This window comes from Taudactylus pleione, unplaced genomic scaffold (genome assembly GCF_031769625.1).
Source record: "Taudactylus pleione unplaced genomic scaffold, aTauple2 ptg000212l, whole genome shotgun sequence".
Taxonomy (NCBI): Eukaryota; Metazoa; Chordata; class Amphibia; order Anura; family Myobatrachidae; genus Taudactylus; species Taudactylus pleione.
The window spans coordinates 7,675,944-7,696,509 of record NW_028284614.1 but is presented as its reverse complement, the minus strand read 5'-3'; the positions used below and the strand labels follow the sequence as shown (position 1 = coordinate 7,696,509).

The 20,566-nt window shown below is 45.7% G+C and overlaps 1 protein-coding gene across 1 annotated transcript in view; it reads right to left on the bottom strand.

The window, feature by feature from the left end:
- Positions 1–4,958: 4,958 nt before the first annotated feature.
- Positions 4,959–20,566, bottom strand: part of SMC1B (structural maintenance of chromosomes 1B) — a 159,803-nt gene continuing 144,195 nt past the window's right edge. Inside the window, exons 23-25 of the mRNA XM_088478294.1 lie at positions 10,907–10,976; positions 9,945–10,055; positions 4,959–7,961 (exon numbers count right to left, since the gene is read on the bottom strand). Coding sequence (XP_088334420.1) covers positions 7,869–7,961; positions 9,945–10,055; positions 10,907–10,976 — 274 coding nt within the window. The 3' untranslated portion in view covers positions 4,959–7,868. The remainder of the gene's footprint in view (positions 7,962–9,944; positions 10,056–10,906; positions 10,977–20,566) is intronic.

The following is a 20,566-nucleotide window of genomic DNA, read 5'->3' as shown; positions in this document are numbered from 1 at the left end:
AAATGCAGCTTGAAGTTAGCCAGCCATAGAACCTGTGTAATTCATGAGCGTCCCGGTTTAAAGGGGTAGTATGGTAAGCCTATGTATATATAAAGGGGTAGCATGGTAAGCCTATGTATATATAAAGGGGTAGTATGGTAAGCCTATGTATATATAAAGGGGTAGTATGGTAAAGCCTATGTATATAAAGGCATAGTATGGTAAAGCCTATGTATATATAAAGGGGTAGTATGGTAAGCCTATGTATATATAAAGGGATAGTATGGTAAGCCTATGTATATAAAGGGATAGTATGGTAAGCCTATGTATATATAAAGGGGTAGTATGGTAAGCCTATGTATATATAAAGGGGTAGTATGGTAAGCCTATGTATATATAAAGGGGTAGTATGGTAAGCCTATGTATATATAAAGGGGTAGTATGGTAAGCCTATGTATATATAAAGGGGTAGTATGGTAAGCCTATGTATATATAAAGGGGTAGTATGGTAAGCCTATGTATATATAAAGGGGTAGTATGGTAAGTCTATGTATATATAAAGGGATAGTATGGTAAGCCTATGTATACAAAGGGATAGTATGGTAAGCCTATGTATATATAAAGGGGTAGTATGGTAAGCCTATGTATATATAAAGGGGTAGTATGGTAAGCCTATGTATATATAAAGGGATAGTATGGTAAGCCTATGTATATATAAAGGGATAGTATGGCAAGCCTATGTATATAAAGGGATAGTATGGTAAGCCTATGTATATAAAGGGGTAGTATGGTAAGCCTATGTATATATAAAGGGATAGTATGGTAAAGCCTATGTATATATAAAGGCATAGTATGGTAAAGCCTATGGGCTCGATTCTATTCAGCGCGATGTAAATAGCTCCGGTAGTGAGCTCCCGGAGCTATTCAATACACCGCGCTGACAAGTCGGACTAATGATTTCTTCTCTCATCCCTCCGGGGATGAGAGAAGAAATCCGACAAAAGTCCCAGCGCGAGGCTGTTTTCTGCCATTAGCGCCGGGAAAACAGCCTCGCGCCGGGAAGTTAGGTCGGGGAATGCCCGTTATCGCGCCTAAACACCCTGTTTAAGGCGCGATAACGAGCCTTCCCCGACCTAACAGCGCGATGAATTGAATAGCTCCGGGAGCTATCTCCCGGCGCTATTTACATCGCGCTGAATTGAATCGTGCCCTATGTATATATGAAGGGATAGTATGGTAAAGCCTATGTATATAAAGGGATAGTATGGTAAGCCTATGTATATAAAGGCATAGTATGGTAAAGCCTATGTGTATAAAGGGATAGTATGGTAAGCCTATGTGTATATATAAAGGCATAGTATGGTAAGCCTATGTGTATATATAAAGGGATAGTATGGTAAGCCTATGTATATAAAGGCATAGTATGGTAAAGCCTATGTATATATAAAGGCATAGTATGGTAAAGCCTATGTATATATAAAGGCATAGTATGGTAAAGCCTATGTATATATAAAGGCATAGTATGGTAAAGCCTATGTATATATAAAGGCATAGTATGGTAAAGCCTATGTATATATAAAGGCATAGTATGGTAAAGCCTATGTATATATAAAGGCATAGTATGGTAAAGCCTATGTATATAAAGGCATAGTACGGTAAAGCCTATGTATATAAAGGTATAGTACTGTAAAGCCTATGTATATAAAGGCATAGTACGGTAAAGTCTATGTATATAAAGGCATAGTATGGTAAAGCCTATGTTATAAAGGCATAGTATGGTAAAGCCTATGTATATATAAAGGCATAGTATGGTAAAGCCTAGGCGTAGGCATAACCAGACAACAAATTGATCCAGCTTGATCTAGCCTTCCACAAATTCATAACTAAACTTACCCTCTTATACCCCATCATCCCCAAAACAAGACTGCTATTTGTAACACAAAACGCACAGGACTCTACACAGTCGTCATCAGTGTTGAGGACAAAGTGACCCCCATGCTCAGAGACCGATGGCTGGGTCACATTGCGACTACAAGGGTTAGGACTGTGTCGAGTCTGCATTTCCACAGCTTAAGTGATACCTGGGGGAGCCATGATGCTGGGACAAGTACGCTACCATAGTATCGCAACATGTTATGGGGTGGGGACACCCATTAATACGCATGTACATATTACTTTAATGCACAACAAAATTTACTGAAGTTTTATTTTAAACAGCATATAAATGCACCTCTGGCTTAAACACAGTTGTGGCATCTCTACTGTGTGACTAATATCAGATATCGGTTCCCTAGGAACCATCTTGCCAAATACCTCAGTACTGGAACTGGTCTCTATGAAGCAATATGGCCCAGCACACAAAATGGCTGCCTCCACTGTGTTTAGGCGATGGGTGTACTTTGCGATTGCAATTTGATGCGTGCTCCTCCTGTTATTACTCCTGCACAAACAGAACTTTTACATGCAAAGTCACAATCCCCTCCATTGTTATCCCTGCTTGGCTGAGTGGTCGTCCTCCATCCAGGGCCGGAGCTTCCATTAGGCAGCTTTAGGTGGCTGCCTAGGGGCACCAGCCACTGGAGGGCGCCGCTGAGTCCACAAAAAATAAAATAAAAGGATGTCTCTTTCAGTCCCAGACAGGTAGGTTTAGTGTGTGTGAGGGTGGTTTTATTGAGTGCTGACAGGGTTATAGTGTATGTGTGTGTGGGTTTAATGAGTGATGGCAGATTGTGTGTGTATGTGGAGGGTAATGGGTAGTGACATATATTGGAGCACAGATGTGTGGCATAAATATATTGAGGCATGGATGGTTGGCATAATGTATTGGGGCACAGCCATTTGGCATATAAAGAATGTGGGGAACATGTGTGGCATATGTACTAGGGGCATTGTTTGGCATAATTCATGTCTATATGGCATACAAGCACGTTTTTGCAAAGCTGTGTGGCATATGTATTGGGGGCACAAATGTGTGGCATATTATGTATTGGGGCATAAATTGGTGACATATGTTTTGGAGGCATTGATGTGTGGCATAATTATGAATTGGGGATACAGATGTGTGGCATATAATGAATTGGGGAACATAACATTACGAATTGGCAGGGTTATGAGGCACAGTAGGATTTTGGGGCTCTACTGCATGGCATATTATAAATTAGCATCACTAATATGTGGCATAGTATGAATTGGAGGGAGCAGGGGCGGTGGGTGAAATGTTGCCTAGGGCACCCAGGCATCGGCCCTGTCTCCATCCTCCCATATCTAGTATCAGAGGCAGCTGTTGTGTAATTACAAATGATCGGTGGTTCATTGGAATGTTTGCTAGAAGCCAGAAAAACAAGTGGCTGCCGCAATTCGACTGCCTTCACTTAAAACAAGATCAATGCTGTGATATCCTCTAGTGGCTAAACTAATAGTAGCAACTATATAAATACTATGAAATGTATGAATTCTGCATCTAAATTTCTTATTGCGAGGGAGTGAAAACTTCCACTGCCTACCTTATAGACGGATATACCTCAATGGAGGTGTAACAACTCTCCAGCACTGGGAAGGTCATGGTGGTATAAACGTATGCCCCTACTCTTTAGCCTATTCCCTAACTCTAAAGGTGCGTACACACATAACGATTTTTTTAACGATTTAACTATAACGACGTCGTTATCGTTAAATCGTTTATAAAATGGTTCATCTTTTTAAGGTGAACGATGAACGAGTATCGTTCATGGGCGTTTACGTTTGTAGTTCATCGTCCATTCTGACTGTCCAAAACGATGAACGATTTCCATTCACTATATGCATAATGAAAAAATCCGTTCATCGTTCATGAAACCGTTCATTAATTTAGTAACCAATGATTTTTAGTGAACGATTTTCGGTCACTTTTTCAAGGGAAAAAATAAAGGAAAATCGTTCACTAAAATCATTGGTTACTAACATCGTTGTGTGTGTATGCAGCTTAAAGCTGCATACACACACAATTTTGTTACCAACGATTTTCTGAACGATTTTCTGTCAGATTTTTTAAAGTGTAATGAACAATTTTTTTGAACTACAAAACAATTTTTGTTACTTCCCTTAATGAAAATCGTTCAGTTGGTCAGTCAGAATGAACTACAAATGGGAACGCGCATGAACGATAATCGTTCATCATTATAACTTAGAAACTGAACGATTTTTTCAACGATTGAACGTTAACGACGTCTTTATAGTTAAATCGTTCAAAAAAATCGTCACATGTGTAATGCACCTTTTATAGTTATCTCCCTCCTACTTCTGTCAGTAAGATTAAAAATTCTTCTGCAGCGTAAAGAAGTCATCACCTCACTTATTTGAGACTTCCTATTGATACAAAACAACCTGGTTTTGCCTTTTGAATTATTGCCGCTTCAGCTTTTATAGGCTTAATTGGCGGGATTGTGCTAGTTCACGTACATTGCATATATCCGCATATATGTGTGCTGGATCAGTTTAGTTTGTAATAAAAGGGTATCTTTCCTGGGGCTAATCTGTAACCAGGTCAAAAGAAGCAATTTCAGCACATGGTAGATGCAGTTCTAACTTCATAATTCTTAATGCCTTATTGTACAGGCAGTATCCATGCGCTTGTAGGTGGTATAAAGAATCGTGTGTCCAACCAGTGCAATATCAATGAGCATATGGTTTTCTGCAATCTCTCCTGACACAGAGGCTATGGTTTGACCCTTATACATGTGTACTTTAGTAATGTTTAGAGAAAGTTATAGGATAGGCATAAGAAGCATTTAGCAATCCCAACTTCCATTCTACTGTCACTCGTAGCGAAACAATGTACATTTGTAGATTAACACACTGACAAATATTTCAATCTAATGCAGAAAAAAAAGTAACATTGTATAAATGATAGGTAGAATCTGATTGGTTTTGGCCACGTCTCCAATCTTTAGAAGTTACATAGTACAATAAAGCACAAGAAACAATTTTATTGTAAACAGGCATTTTATTACAGACCAGACATATGCAAACAAGCGTATAATGTAAAGAAAAGTTTTTATATTTGGTTATTCCAGCTAAACAACTAGATCAAAAGGGGGCCCACATGAGTCCTTGTCCACCAATAGTACCTCATATCTTAATGCAATCACCAGGTTACCCCATTTACCACTCATTATGGGTGGGCAACACATGCAATGTTAGCAGTTTGACCATATTAGGCAATCGAATTGCACGATGTGTTGGCAGTTCTAAAGGATCAGATCCATGGGTCTGAAGCCAACCCAGAGGGACTATGGTCAGTCTTGCTGATTATAGATAAGTGGATTCCAAAACTAGCTCTGTGTCTTCATCTGAGAGACCGGAACAGGTATGTTTCACCAGGTTCTACAGTTTATGTTCAAAGCTCTGATACATTCGTTAGGTCACAACAAGCAACATACATCTGAAAATAAATCTCACCTGGTAAAAGTGATATAAACAAATGTAACAGCTGAATACAATAACATAACACCAAACTAAAAATACAATTTTTAACAAGTTTTTTTTTTTTTTTTTACGGTTACTCATAATACATAACTGTACAAAATAAAGAAATGCATTCTAGACAGCACTTTACCTATACCCATCAAACAAGTCACTATGGGGGAAATTCATTTAAGTGCCATTATCTTGCACAGGCGAGTTAATGTGGTTATATGCCGTACTTATGGCACCTCCGGACTCGCAGCATTTTGCTGGCAGCCCCACAGGGCTGCAAGCGAAAAATGTGCAAGTCCGGCGCAAGTCCAAGCCACGAGGGGGGAAGAGTTCTGATGTTTTTGCCGGTGCTTATATGCCGTCACAATGGCAACTCACCCTCCTTGCTCACGTTTATGTAAGCTAATGGCTACGTTTGCTAAGGGAGATTGCGCTTATGCTCACGATCATGTATGCTAATAACTTTGTTTGCCGTGGGACTGATCTTATGCTCACGTTTATGAACGCAGATGGCTATGTTTGCCGTGGGACTGATCTTATGCTCACGTTTATGAACGCAGATGGCTACATTTGCCATGGGACTGATCTTATGCTTACGTTTAAGAACGCAGATGGCTATGTTTGCCGTGGGACTGATCTTATGCTTACGTTTATGAACGCGGATGGCTACATTTGCTGTGGGAATGATCTTATGCTCACGTTTATAAATGCAGATGGCTACATTTGCCGGGGGACTGATCTTATGCTTACGTTTATGAACGCAGATGGCTACGTCTGCTGTGGCAATGATCTTATGCTCACGTTTATGAACGCAGATGGCTACATTTGCTGTGGGACTGATCTTATGCTTACGTTTATGAACGCAGATGGCTACATTTGCCGTGGGAATGATCTTATGCTCATGTTTATGAACGCAGATGGCTACATTTGCCATGGGACTGATCTTATGCTCAGATGGCTACATTTGCTGTGGGAATGATCTTATGCTCACGTTTAAGAACGCGGATGGCAACATTTGCCATGGGACTGATCTTATGCTTACGTTTAAGAACGCGGATGGCTACGTTTGCTGTGGGAATGACCTTATGCTCATGTTTAAGAACGCGGATGGCTACGTTTGCTGTGGGAATGATCTTATGCTCACGTTTAAGAACGCGGATGGCTACGTTTGCTGTGGGACTGATCTTATGCTCACGTTTATGAACGCAGATGGCTACATTTGCCATGGGACTGATCTTATGCTCAGATGGCTATGTTTGCCGTGGGACTGATCTTATGCTCAGATGACTATGTTTGCCGTGGGACTGATCTTATGCTCAGATGGCTATGTTTGCCGTGGGACTGATCTTATGCTCAGATGGCTATGTTTGCCGTGGGACTGATCTTATGCTCACGTTTATGAACGCAGATGGCTACATTTGCCATGGGACTGATCTTATGCTCAGATGACTATGTTTGCCGTGGGACTGATCTTATGCTCAGATGGCTATGTTTGCCGTGGGACTGATCTTATGCTCACGTTTATGAACGCAGATGGCTACATTTGCCGTGGGACTGATCTTATGCTTACGTTTATGAACGCGGATGGCTACGTTTGCCGTGGGACTGATCTTATGCTCACGTTTATGAACGCAGATGGCTACGTCTGCTGTGGGAATGATCTTATGCTCACGTTTATGAACGCAGATGGCTACATTTGCCGTGGGACTGATCTTATGCTTACGTTTATGAACGCGGATGGCTACGTTTGCCGTGGGACTGATCTTATGCTCACGTTTATGAACGCGGATGGCTACGTTTGCCATCAGACTGATCTTATGCTCACGTTTATGAACGCAGATGGCTACGTTTGCCGTAGGACCGATCTTATGCTCATGTTTATGAACGCGGATGGCTACGTTTGCCGTGGGACTGATCTTATGCTCACGTTTATGAACGCGGATAGCTACGTCTGCTGTGGGACTGATCTTATGCTCTTCAGAATTTAATGATCCCATTGTGGAACGTGTACCATAGATATTGTGGAAACAGTATTTATTTATAATTGTTTCTCATTTTGCATACCATTTCCTTGAGAGGATTATAGGCATAAGAAACTATTCTGACCTCTTAACAATGTCGCTCTTTTATACATTTTCAATAAATATGGTTGTTTTTTACACAAGCTTTTGCACTGTTTAGTAACGTATTTTGTGGGAATTAGCTAGAGAGACCATTATAACACTTCTCTTGCTTTTGTAAAGTTATGTATTTATAATAGGCATGTGACCTCACATTAGAGATTTGCCATCCACTAGGCCTAATCAGGCAGCAGTATAGACACACCTATACTCAAAACACAATTCATATTAAACTAACAAAATAAACTAAGAAACTGAGGATATATATTTCTAATTCTCAAAAGTTGGAACATCCGATGCTTATAACATCACATCTTATTTTCTTCTGTCACTCTCGGAGTCTTCCTCCTCATCGTCGGCGTACACCGTTAGGTCCAGTGTAATCACTTGGCTGGACACTTCACCTTGCTAATACAAACAAAAACAACAACACTAAAATACGTAAGAGGCATCACTTTAGCACCACGCTCATATGTGGTCCCTTCCATAATAAATGCAGCTATTTTCAGGTGGTTATTTAGCATAAGCCAGACTAGAATGATGGAAGAAGAAGAAACAAATATATTTACTGTTCATAACTGATTTTGTGGCTCTTAGATTTGCTGCCCCATAATAATTATGCCAAGCACATATAATAGAGATACGAGCAGTTACTGACCCGACCACTACACTACTAAGTTTAAATGCTGAACCTGACAGATGGGAAGAGTAAATTCCTTTTAACATTTTACTCTGGAAAGAGCTTATGAGTCCCATAAATGAGGGGAATACTAAATGAGAGATTAGACTGAACAGCACAGTTCATATTAGCTAATAAAATCGTTATACGATAATTCTACATAAAAACAACATAGTGGATTTTCTGGGCCTGAGTGCGCAATTCCGACTGGAGACGCATGAAACAATTTTAAGCAAACCACACATTCGTCGCCGGCTACATAAACACCTTTGAGTACATACGGTATTAGCACCGTATGCTCTTGGTTGCTTCTCACTTGCAGCAGGATGGGCGTTAATTTGCAGTGGTCAGAGGCGTATTAAGAGAGGAGGGCCGTGTGCATTCCCGGTCCGGGCCCCCTACTCTCTACCTGGCGGCCGGTCGTGCACTGACCACAGCAGTAAACTCTGGGAACTAGTCTGTGCCCAGAGACAGCGGCGGACATTTTCCAGGTGTTTTGTGCAGCGCTACAGCTGATGCGGGACTTTGAAGGGGTAAGTATTAAAAAATATGAGTGCCCTGGCAGTGGTTGTGCAGACGGAGGGCCTTATGCAGCAGTGTACGTATCTGCTGAACCCAGATTCCCGATGGTCGAGAATCTGTGCAGGCGCCTGACCCGTACTGCACATGTGCAGTAAGGGTCCTGCGGGAACGCACGCAGAGGGCAGCAAACTGTCAGTGACTGACAGTCTGCTGCGTCTGGGGGAGGTGGCGGCCTCCATTTACAGAAACGGAGGCGTGTCGCCGCTGTTAGGAGGGGAGGGAAGAGGCCAGGATCACAGAGATTTCCTGCACTCTTTGTTGTAACTGCAGCGGCCGGCTTGCGTGACCCGTTGGATCACTTAGTCGATCAATGTTATTGCAAATTATCAGATGCTGCGTTGGACAACGCAGCTTGGATAAGTAATGCAGCAGGAGGCGTGATGCCTCTTGCTGCATTAGCATATTTGCAAGGACGGAACTGCAAAGCAGCTTTGCAATTCCGTCCTGAACTGAATAAGGCCCAGAGTTGCATCCTATTCTGAGATTTGCGTATGCAGTGATCTGTCCGTTTTCAGTAGGATCTCCTGCACCAAGGCTAGGGGGCAAATGTTGATGATAGTGATGACGGCTGCTGTCACAACTGGAGGGCTGGGGGCAAATGTTGATGATAGTGATGACGGCTGCTGTCACAACCGGAGGGCTGAGGGCAAATGATGATAGTGATGACGGCTGCACTAATAAGCGGAGGGCTGTAAGCAGTGTCTGAGTACTGTACTTGATGATGTTTACACGGAACTTCCATTTGCAGGAAGTGGCCGGAACAGCAACCACATTACACGCAGCACAGAGTCAGGGCCTATAATATAATTACTGCTAACAAAAAAAAATCAGCTTCCCAACATAGAGAATGCTGTCAGCACCCAATAAGGAAGGTAGATATAGTTTCGGCACTCAGCCCATCCTCCGGAACATGTCTCTGATGAAGGGCTGAGTCCCGAAACATCGGAATAAAGGAGTCACTTTTGTTACAAGATGCTGGTTGCTATGGGCAACATCTCCACTTCTAAAAAGCTGCACTAAATATACCTCGCTGAGTGCCGCCATTCTTGCCATTTGTATTTGGATTACTTACTGTATATCCCTGGAGGGTACCAGCGCTTATTGATACTGATAGACTACAGATATTTTACCTCTGTGCACACTCCAAATAATGCGTCCGCCTTGGAATAAAACTCCTCTTTTAGAGAGATGACCACCATTTGGAATTGCTGTCTTGTTTGCTCTCTGATGTAACTGGTCACCTAAATACAAACATATCAGTGTTACTGACCCATAGGATCAGACACCACACTAATACGACCCAAAGAATCAAATACTGTGTTTTCATGGATGCAGATTTTTGTTTGGTTTATTTGGGTGTTTCCGCCCGTGTGACACATTGATGAAAAAGCACGTGACGATGCGTCAGGGCAGGCAAAGCAAATCTAGAAATAAGGTGTGTATGCATCGCTGCCTGGGGGGGATCGGTATGAAATCCCGCCGGAGGTCAGCCCGGCGGCTGTAATACCGACGCCAGAAGCTCAACAGGACTAGACCCCGACACAGTAAATATCTAATCCATGCCTATCCTTCCACCCCCAACCCTCCTTTAGGGGTGCCTAACCCTAACCTCCCCTCAAGTGCCTAATCCTAACCCCCCCTTTCCCTAGCCTAACCCTCCCAGGGGGGTGCCTAAACCTAAACCCCTTTCCCTAACCTAACCCTCCCAGGGGGGTGCCTAAACCTAACCCCCCTTTCCCTAACCTAACACTCCCAGGAGGGTGCCTAAACCTAACTTCCCCTCGGGGGTGCCTAATCCTAACACCCCCTTTCCCTAGCCTAACCCAAACCCTCCCAGGGGGAAGCCTAACCCTAAGTCCCCCCCAGGAGCCCCTAACCTAATCCCCCCCCCCCGCCGCGGCTGTCCGCTGCTGCCGCCCGGCTTACCTCTGTTTGGTATGCTGGGCGTCGGTCTCGCAGCGTAGGGCTAATGATAGGTGGCAGGATTTCGACGCCTATCAATAGTACCTTGCCGGGATATGACAGTCGGGAAGCCGGCGGTCGGCATTTTGACCGTCGGCTTCCTGACTGCGTCCCCTAGGCAGCGACTTACTTTGCCAATGTTGCTGTTATCCAGGGCGGCATCTACTTCATCCAAAATAAAGAACGGTGCAGGACGAAAGCTGAAAGAGGAAGAAATGTACCAATGATTGCATATACACTTCAACATAAAACAACCCATACATTTATTGCTACGTGTCACAAAGATACTGTATGAAAAGTGCACTGGCCAAAAGCTCTTTGCTATTCACATTTATTTAATGCTGCTGTCAATGGGAGTTAATGCGGCTTAGTAAAAAAAAATTTTTACTTTAAGGAAGAAATGTTGGGATTTTTTTTGCATAACCCCTGGTGCACATGCTCCGTGAATAATAATCACCTTGAAAGGCATTTTAGTAGTAATATCTGGTCAAAAAATATATTATTTTCCAAGGTTATTTTTGTAGGACCTGTATGTGGAAGTGTTGTTGTATTGATGGGAAATGAGTGTTTGAATACGTGTGTTTTTTGCCCAATAATTTTCAAACTGTTCTAAAATCTTTTAAATGTATTTATTTTTTCCCCCTAATTTACCACTATGTACATATACATGCCAACTATCACTTTTGGACCATCTGTTAAGCTGGGCATACACGGCCAGATAAAATGTCTGTCAGACCGACAGACATTTTATCTGGCAGCCAGCCAGCGAGCCGCAGATATCCACAGCATACACTGTCAGATTTCTCATAGTGTATCAGCCTGACATCCGCGCTCCGCCTCCGGGGGAGGAGACATTTCCCTGTTCCTTCCATAGGAAGGAACACAGGAAATGTCTGTCTGTCGGCCACGCTGGGCATACACTGCCCGATGCGGCCGACAGTTTACCGGTAAATATCGCATCGGACCAAACAATATTTAACCCTCGGTCACCCCCCCACACGCTACAATTATCGGGGCGATCCGCCGATATCAGGCGGATCGCCCCGATAATTGTAGCGTGTATGGCCAGCATTAGTTAAGAGCGAGAGAATGCCTTAATCCCAAACCACAACACCCAAAGTATTTTCAGAGTCCCAAATAGAACTAAAATCTATGTGTATTGTGAAAACGCGCAGAAGCCGTAGGAGCACCGTAGAGCGATATTTACTGTTATTATAACACTATCCCATATCTGGAATATTGCAAGCATAATTCTATTCCAGTTTTTGTTGTGCTGAAGGTATTGCATTTTGATACTTTTTTTTTTTATAATATTGCAGAAATAAATAAGAAAAACCAAGGTTTAAAGATGTATGCTTAAAGGTGCATACACACACAACGATATTTTTAACGATTATCGTTAACGATATCATTTATCATTCAATCGTTGTAAAAATTGTTCACTTTCTGAGTTAAAACGATGAACGATTATCGTTTATGCGCGTTCACGTTTGTAGTTCAGTCAGACTGGCCAACTCAACGATTTTCATTAAGGGAATATGCAAAAATCGTTTGTAGTTTAAAAAAAAAATCATTCATTACACTTTAAAAAATCTGACAGAAATTCGTTCATAAAATCGTTGATCACAAAATCGTTGTGAGTGTATGCAGCTTAAGAGAACCAATATTTCGCAAAGTGGCATAATATCTGTATATCAGCATTGCTCCTAGTTTTGCAGGGGGTCACACAGTCTTTCTACCTGACAAATTGACTTGACTAAGACGCATCCACTGGGCTACAAGAGGCGAGGTGGTGGCCATTACTATTAATATGACGTATTTTACTTCATCCAGAGACAGATCTATGCTGTAAAGTGTATTTAGATGAGGGCAAACATCAGCAATTTAAAGATAAAAATGTACACAAGCTACACATGAAATAAAGGTTCATCTGTTACCTTAGAGATAAATGATACTCCAATGAGCATCAGGAAAACAAACGGGAAAGTCGTAGGCAGAGGCGTCACTAGGGTTGGTGTCACCCGGTACTGTAATGCTTGGTGACACACCCCCCCCCCCCCCCCCCACAAAAAAAACTTACCAGCCCAGCAGTCACACTGTGCTCCTCACGGAATGCCAGGCGCACCCGGCAGGCGTGTCGATGCCACGCCCGATATTCTGGGTAGCAATGCTTAAAGTGGTCCTAGAGATGTGGTGGAACGACCCCCCCCCCCTCCCCCCGGCGATTTATCAATAAAAGGACAGCGTGCGCCTAAGGCATGTAGCGCAAAAAGGGGCGTGATCTTGAAAGAAAGGGACATGGCCATACAATACTATCCCTAATTCAAATTACGCCACACAGTAGCACAATCTTATCCACATTACACCGCACATAGTGCTAGAGATTCACATTACACCATAAAGTACCGTAGTGTCCCTTATTTATGTTCTGACACACAGGAGTGCCCATTTCACACAATGACCACGTTATTGACACTTATACACAATGCCCACAGTAGTAGTGCCCCTTATTCAATGCCCCCAGTAATAGTGTCCATTATGCAGTTTCCCCTTTAGTAATACCCCTTTATGCAATGCCCCCTGTAGTTGTGCCCAATATGCAGTGCTTCCTGTATTAGAACCCATTATGCAATGCCTCCTATATTAAAGCCCATTATGCAATGCTTCCTGTATTAGAGCCCCTGATGCTGTGCCCCCAGTAGCTCCCCTTATGCAGTGCCCCCTATAGTGCCCTTATACAGTACCCCAGTAGTGCCCTTATACAGTACCCCCAGTAGCACCCCTTATACAGTGCCCCCTATAGTGCCCTTATACAGTACCCCAGTAGCACCCCTTATACAGTGCCCCCTATAGTGCCCTTATACAGTACCCCAGTAGTGCCCTTACACAGTACCCCCAGTAGCACCCCTTATACAGTGCCCCCTATAGTGCCCTTATACAGTGCCCCCTATAGTGCCCTTATACAGTACCCCGCAGGAGCTCCCCTTATGCAGTGCCCCCAGACAGTAGTGCCCCATATGCTGTGCCTTCCATAATGCCCTTATACTGTGCCCCCTATACAGTACCCCCAGTAGTGCCCCCAGAACAACAAGAGATATGGTAAGAACTTACCTTTGTTATCTCTGTTTCTACGAAGTCCATAGGGTCCACAGGGTTGACCTTGGGGTATAGGTTGGGAACCAAATCCGGGCACCACGCAGTTAAAGCTTTTAGCTCCCAGGATGCACTGGGTCCACTCTCCCTATAACCCCACCCCCAAGCCAGAGGCACCTCAGTTTGTAAGTAGCCAAAGGCCGGAGGAGGAGAGAAAAAGAGAGAGAAAACTGGAACACTCAATAACCATACTCACCGAAATGGGAGACGGAAAACCGGTGACCAGCCACACAGCCCATATGAAGCCAGGTGCGTCAGGGCGGGCGCCCTGTGGACCCTATGGACTTCGTAGAAACAGAGATAACAAAGGTAAGTTCTTACCATATCTCTTGTTTTCTACTTCAGGGTCCATAGGGGGTCCACAGGGTTGACCTTGGGGATGTCCCAAAGCAGTTCAACCAAGGGTGGGGACGCTCCTGTGCTGAGAGGAGAATCCGTCGCCAAAAAGGAAGCATCCTGAGAGGCAAAGGAAACCAATGCCTAGAACCTTAAAAAGGTGTGGACAGAAGACCACGTGGCCACCTAGTAAGGCAAAACAGCCGAGGTGCCACAGCGAGCCGCACACGAGGGTCACATGGCCCGAGAAAAAACAAGCATCAACAACAGGAAGGCCTACCCATGGGTAGGCCCCTGAGGAAGACCTACGAGGCCATCCAAGTCAACATTTGGTTATAGGCCGGCCATCCTTTCCTGTGAAAACCAGAAATCTCAGACCACCAATAAGGAGTCCGATTTCCGTAAGGAACCTGAACGGATCACATAAATCCAAAGAGGCCAGACCACAGTCAATGAGGCCACACCAGCCGAGAGGACTGGGGACAGAATGGCCGTACCATAAGTTCCAGAATAATATGGAACCTGAAAACCACTAAGAAGAAACACAGGGCGAGAGCAACTCCCACCCTGACATGATGCCCTCCAGAAGAGGGAGCTACATGAGAACGCTCCCAATTCAGACACTCTCCTGGTTGATATAAACACCCTGAGAGAAAGAGAGAGCCTAAGCAATAGACCATGTAATGGCTATCACAACCAGCGGTTCCATTGACTGTCCCCGGAGGTAACGAAGAACCACTACTTACTCCCAAGGAGTCCCTAGGGAGGACAAATGGAGGCATAATCAAGAAAACACTCCAAAGGATGAACTGGATACCAGAGTGAAGCAATTCCATATCTTAACCATACTGACAGTGTAGAGATCCGCACTGTCAGGAAGACCAGGCCAAGTGTGAAACCCAAGCCAGCCGGAAGGAATGCCAGAATATCTGGAAATCCTGGACACCGGAGGATTGTATCGACAGGTACAATACCATAAGATTTATGGCTGCCACAGTTTGTGGTAGGTCCCAGCAAAAGCTGATCCATGTGCTCTAATCATTCCAACGATGACAAAGCCAGGGAAGCCGTAAGACCACTGTAAGGACACAGTCAAAGACAAACGACCCAGGTCCAAGGCAAAACCAAGGACCCTGAGACAACAGGTCCGGGCAGTGAAGCATCAGGGATGGAGTATCGATGTAGAGACTCCGAAGATCCAAGTACCCCTGACATCTGGGGCAAGCAGGAACCACCAGCAGGAAAGCATCTCCGTCTCGATTGAAAACACTTCCAAAGACCTCGAGGAAGAAGGGAGACCGGAGAACACAGGTACACAAAGTGGAAGGACCACTTCACCGACAAAGAGTCGCTGAAGTTTGCTTCAGAATCCCCAGAGCTGAACTGTAACACCCTAGTGTGATAAAGTCAGAAGGCCATGAGGGTCACCTCAGGGGGGCCCCCCCTGCTCACCAGGAGATGAAACCTCTCTTGGGGAAGAGACTAGTCCCCGGGATGCACGTCGTGACGGCTGAGGACTCCCGCTTCCCAATGGAGAGCTCCTGAAATGAACGCTGCCGAGATGGTCGGGAGGAGACCCTCGGACTATGTCCGAATATGTGACATACCTGTCATTGCCACCCAACGAACAGTGTTGCTAAAAAGGAAGCCACTGTCCTGACCCTGTCGGACTGAACCTTTTCAGGTTCACCGGGAAACAAGAGTTATGCCAGAGTAAGTTAATTGACAGGGTGGAATCGACAGACGTCCAACTGCACTGAAAAGGATTCGGTCCAGACACTGTCCCTAGCAAAGAAAACCCTGGACGAGATGGCCATAGCCACCCGGACAGGGACCGACTTGCCTCCGGAGAGAGCATCATCGTTTGAATAGTTATCCGACAGAAAAAACTCATTCCATCTGGAGATGAGCCAATTATGGAAAGGCCTGGAATGGAACTGAGCCCATTCCACCATGCATCCCAGAGTGTAAAGACATCTGTCGACTGCGCAGACAACCATGTACTCCTAATGGAAGAGAGGAGATTCCGTCTTACGCCAGAAGAATTCTCAGATTCTGAGAACCCAGCAGGGATCCTAGATGAAGAATACCCAGAGAGGGATGCAGGGAGGACTTTTTCCCCGTTGATTAAACGTCTGCACCCTGAAGAAGCCACAGTCATCCTGACCTGGCCGTAAAGTACCCCGGTGATCCCGCTAAGAGCAGGAGGCCGTCCAGGTACAGGAGCATTGGGATATACTGAACAGAAGAACTGTCAGAAAATCCAAAACGCTAGTAAACCCCTGTGGGGCTGAGGACAGTCCCAACAGGCAGAGCCCGAAAAATTGTAAGTGTTGCTGTGATACAGCAAACCTCAGCCCATGCTGAGGAAAGGTCTCTGTAAGTACCCGTAGGCACGCGTCCTGTATATCCAGTGATACCCTAAAGTCCCCAGGTTCCAAACATCGTATGATGGAGCATAGGGATTTCCTCCTGAGCCCAGGTAGCTTTAGGAACTGGTTCAATTGAGACAGAGAACAGGCCAAAGAGGACCATTCAGCCACCGCACCAGAAAGAAAACAGAACAACCAGTCCCTCACTGAGATAGTGGGGATGGCCCAATTAGCTCCGCTTACCGCAACAACTGCATAGCTTTCTGGATCTGTAAGGCCCTTGTAAAGAGGGCGTACCCTCCTACCCACGTAGCCGCGGCAACTTGACACTAATACCGGGCGAACTGAGAAAATCGGTATCTCCCAGTTGTAGGCCTGTCCCGTCAGACTGAAGAGATATCCGTAGGTTCAGAAGCAGGATCGGCTGGCAGTCCAGGCCTGCTCGGTACTGGATATGTCGGCCCTTGTAGATGCCGACAGTCTACGAAGAAACAGACCTTTAGGCTGACCGAGAGGACAAAAAAGACTTAACAGACTTAGTCTGAGGCCTTGTAGTGTGCATAGCTGAAAGCGGTAAACTTGTCGTTAGTAATACTGCCAATGTTACTACAATCTTGTCAAGGTCAGGACCAAACAATATCAACCCTAAAGATGGTATCTGCACCTCTGCATTCTCAGAGCGCAGCCATAGGGTATTACGGAGGATACAGTCGCAGCCGGAACTCTGAAAGTTAGGAGACTGGTATCCAATATAGGCATGTCCACCTATGACAACTGCATATATTACATGAGCGACCAAATACATTTGAACCCCCGACGTGTTGGAGGGGAAAAAACGTTACAAATGCATCAACCCAATATGCAATAGTATTAACCAACCATGCTATAGCCATGGTAGGATGGGTAACAACTCCCGAAAGCAAGTATACTGATTTCAGGCAGAGTTACCACCTACGGATCCGAAGAATCCGACCACGCAGGAATGGGAGGCGTAGTAACGTCTGTAATCAGACGAGTAACACGCCCATCCCCCCCAGGAGGGGCTCGTGATGCCCTCAGGGAATTTGGGACAGGAGGCCAAACACTGTTGTAACACCTCCTATCTGGCAACAGCCAGAGTCCCGCTATGCGATCCACCCGCTAGTCAGCAACAGGTAACCCGAAGGCACGCAATACTGAGGGTGTATGATACAGGTGCAGGTCAACATTCACTCTAACCAGAATGGACCTGCTACCAGCCCTAAAGCAGGGATAATAATACCTGAAATAGGCTTCCCCCCGTGTAAGAGGGAAAGAGCCCCGAACAGTACCCAGTTCACGGCAGAGCCAACTGGGAAGTAACCACAGGGCGTCAACCACGCCAATTAGCGTTTCGTAGAAAACGACATCCACCCAGGGTGGCTGTTGTGGTAATCCCTGCAAGGGGAATGACAGACTATTGTGGCACCAGGGGGAATTCATATACTGCAAAAAACCCCTGCAGGGAGCGGTAGTCTGTGTCACAGGGGAAGAGTGCAAGAAGCTGCGAGATACCCTGAGATGAAAAGGGCAGTATGGTGAAGTAACCCCAAGTGAGGTACAACAATGGGGCCCGCCCGGCGATCCGCAATTGAGAGGATCCCGAGAAAACAAACCGCCCAAGGGGGTCGTGAAAGAGGCCGGCACCAGATGACGCCACATACAGAACCCTTTATGAGTCAAATCCTCCGCACTAACACCTGCAGCACATGACTTGCAGGATAGTAAAAATGGGTGCAGTATAACGCTCTATCTCCTGGTCAGACATATCTGACCCATCTTGGCGGAAATATTAAGCAGCACTATACTGGTCCTGACTGATGCCAAAAATAGCTGCAGGGACCCATTTTCAGCGTATGCAACACACAGTTCCATCTAAAATATGGCAACGTGCAGCACGCAACAGTATGTGACAAACCACACAAATATTAACAAGTATATAAATGTGAGGTCTCAGAACCACCCTAAGTACAGCTGTATTAGGGCAGATAAAGAAAAGGGATAGATATACACTGACAGGTGAGAGAATAAAGTACAGTCAGCACTAGCATAAGTCACATACAATGCAGATATATACATATATACATAAACATGTCATATAATATACTGCACTATTACACTGCATTCAACTGCCCAGATTCAGTGTCTGGGAAGGCTACAGCGCTGTGTACACTGACCTGATGGTGAGGTACGCAGGGGGACTGGACTCACTGCCATCTCCAGAGATTTCTGCTGCACCACAGAGATAAAATGGCCGCTGGAGACCTCAGAAGAAGCGTGGCCCGCGGAGGAAGCAGCTCAGCGACGCCAGACTATGGATACTGAAAGGCGCGCTGAGCTGAGGGGAGGAGCCGCTGTAACAGGGAAGGCTGCCTCCCCTGGCCGGCTATTAACCCCCGGGACGCCGGCTCCCTGCACCGATCGTTAAGTCCCTGGTGGTCTAGTGGACACACGGGGTATGGGGGGCCCGCCGCCACTGCCGGCGCCTCCGGTCTGTCCCCTGAGACCGGAGGCACAGGACTGCATTTGAAATGCGCGGATCACCGCAAGCGGTGATCCGCGACCTTACCTGCTCCCCGTGGATCCGGCAGCAGTCCTGGGCGCCCGCAGAGTCCGGCTAGTACAGACTCTGGGGTCCCGCTGAGATCCCCAGATCTGTACTGGCGTCTCAGCGCCAGCGGGGTGACGGAGCGGCAGCTTAGACGTCCTATGGACAGTCCGACGCTGCCGCTCTGAAGAGTCCAAAGTCTATGAAAAAACTTTGTCCCTAAAAAAATAAAATAAGCTTAGGGGCTGCTAATCAGCTCCCCCTGCGCTAACGGTGACCCGACTCCGGCCGGGCACCAACTTAAACTGAGGTGCCTCTGGCTTGGGGGTGGGGTTATAGGGAGAGTGGACCCAGTGCATCCTGGGAGCTAAAAGCTTTAACTGCGTGGTGCCCGGATTTGGTTCCCAACCTATACCCCAAGGTCAACCCTGTGGACCCCCTATGGACCCTGAAGTAGAAACCCCCAGTAATGCCCCTTATGCTGTGCCCCCTCCCCTGTGCAATACTTACTTACCTATCTTCAGGATGTCCACTCCAGGCTGGCTTCCACCAGGAGGGTTCCGGGCGCGCACCTCCTTCTTCCTCATGCTGCGCGAGTGATGACGTCACCGCGGCCGGCGTCCAGAGCCACACACAGGCACATAGAAATGCTCTGTGCCTGTCTGTGGCTCTGGACGCCGGCCGCGGAGAGAGAACTAAGTCACTCCCGGCGGCGGCGGCAGAGTGCAGGACCTCGGAGGAAGGGGGTGTGTGCTGGCAGGTGCGGCCCGCGGGTCTGTATGCTGCTGTTTTTGGTGCCACCCCCTTGAAGGGTGACACCCGATGCGGGCTGCACCCCCCGCACCCCCCTTCTGACGCCACTGGTCGTAGGTAAATGTACTAAGCCTTAAGAGAGAGAGATAAAATGGACGGAGATGAAGTACCAACCAATCAGTTCCTGTCACTTTACAGGCTGTGTTTGAAAAATGACAGGAGCCGACTGGTTGGTACTTTTATCTCTGTCCACTGTATCTCTCTCCAAGGGATATTTGGAGCGAAAAATATTCGCTGATGACGTAATTTTCACCGTTTTCACTTTTCCCCGTATTCAATTTCAAAGACTTTTCGCAGGTGCGAAAAGTCTTTGCAAAAATCATGGGAAAAGTTTTCACCATAGAATAGGTGGCAAAAAAAAGTGCAGAATTGGGGTTTTGGGGTACAAACTAAAAAAGTTCCACAGGACACCCCCCAAAAAAATTACTTTCGTTTTGGGAGCCAAAATAAATAGTTGGGGGACAAACTCTTAAACTAGCGAAATAGACTGTGGGGGGGGGGGGGGGTGTCCAAAAGTATGCCCCAGGTGTTTTGTTTTTTTTTCTTTTGC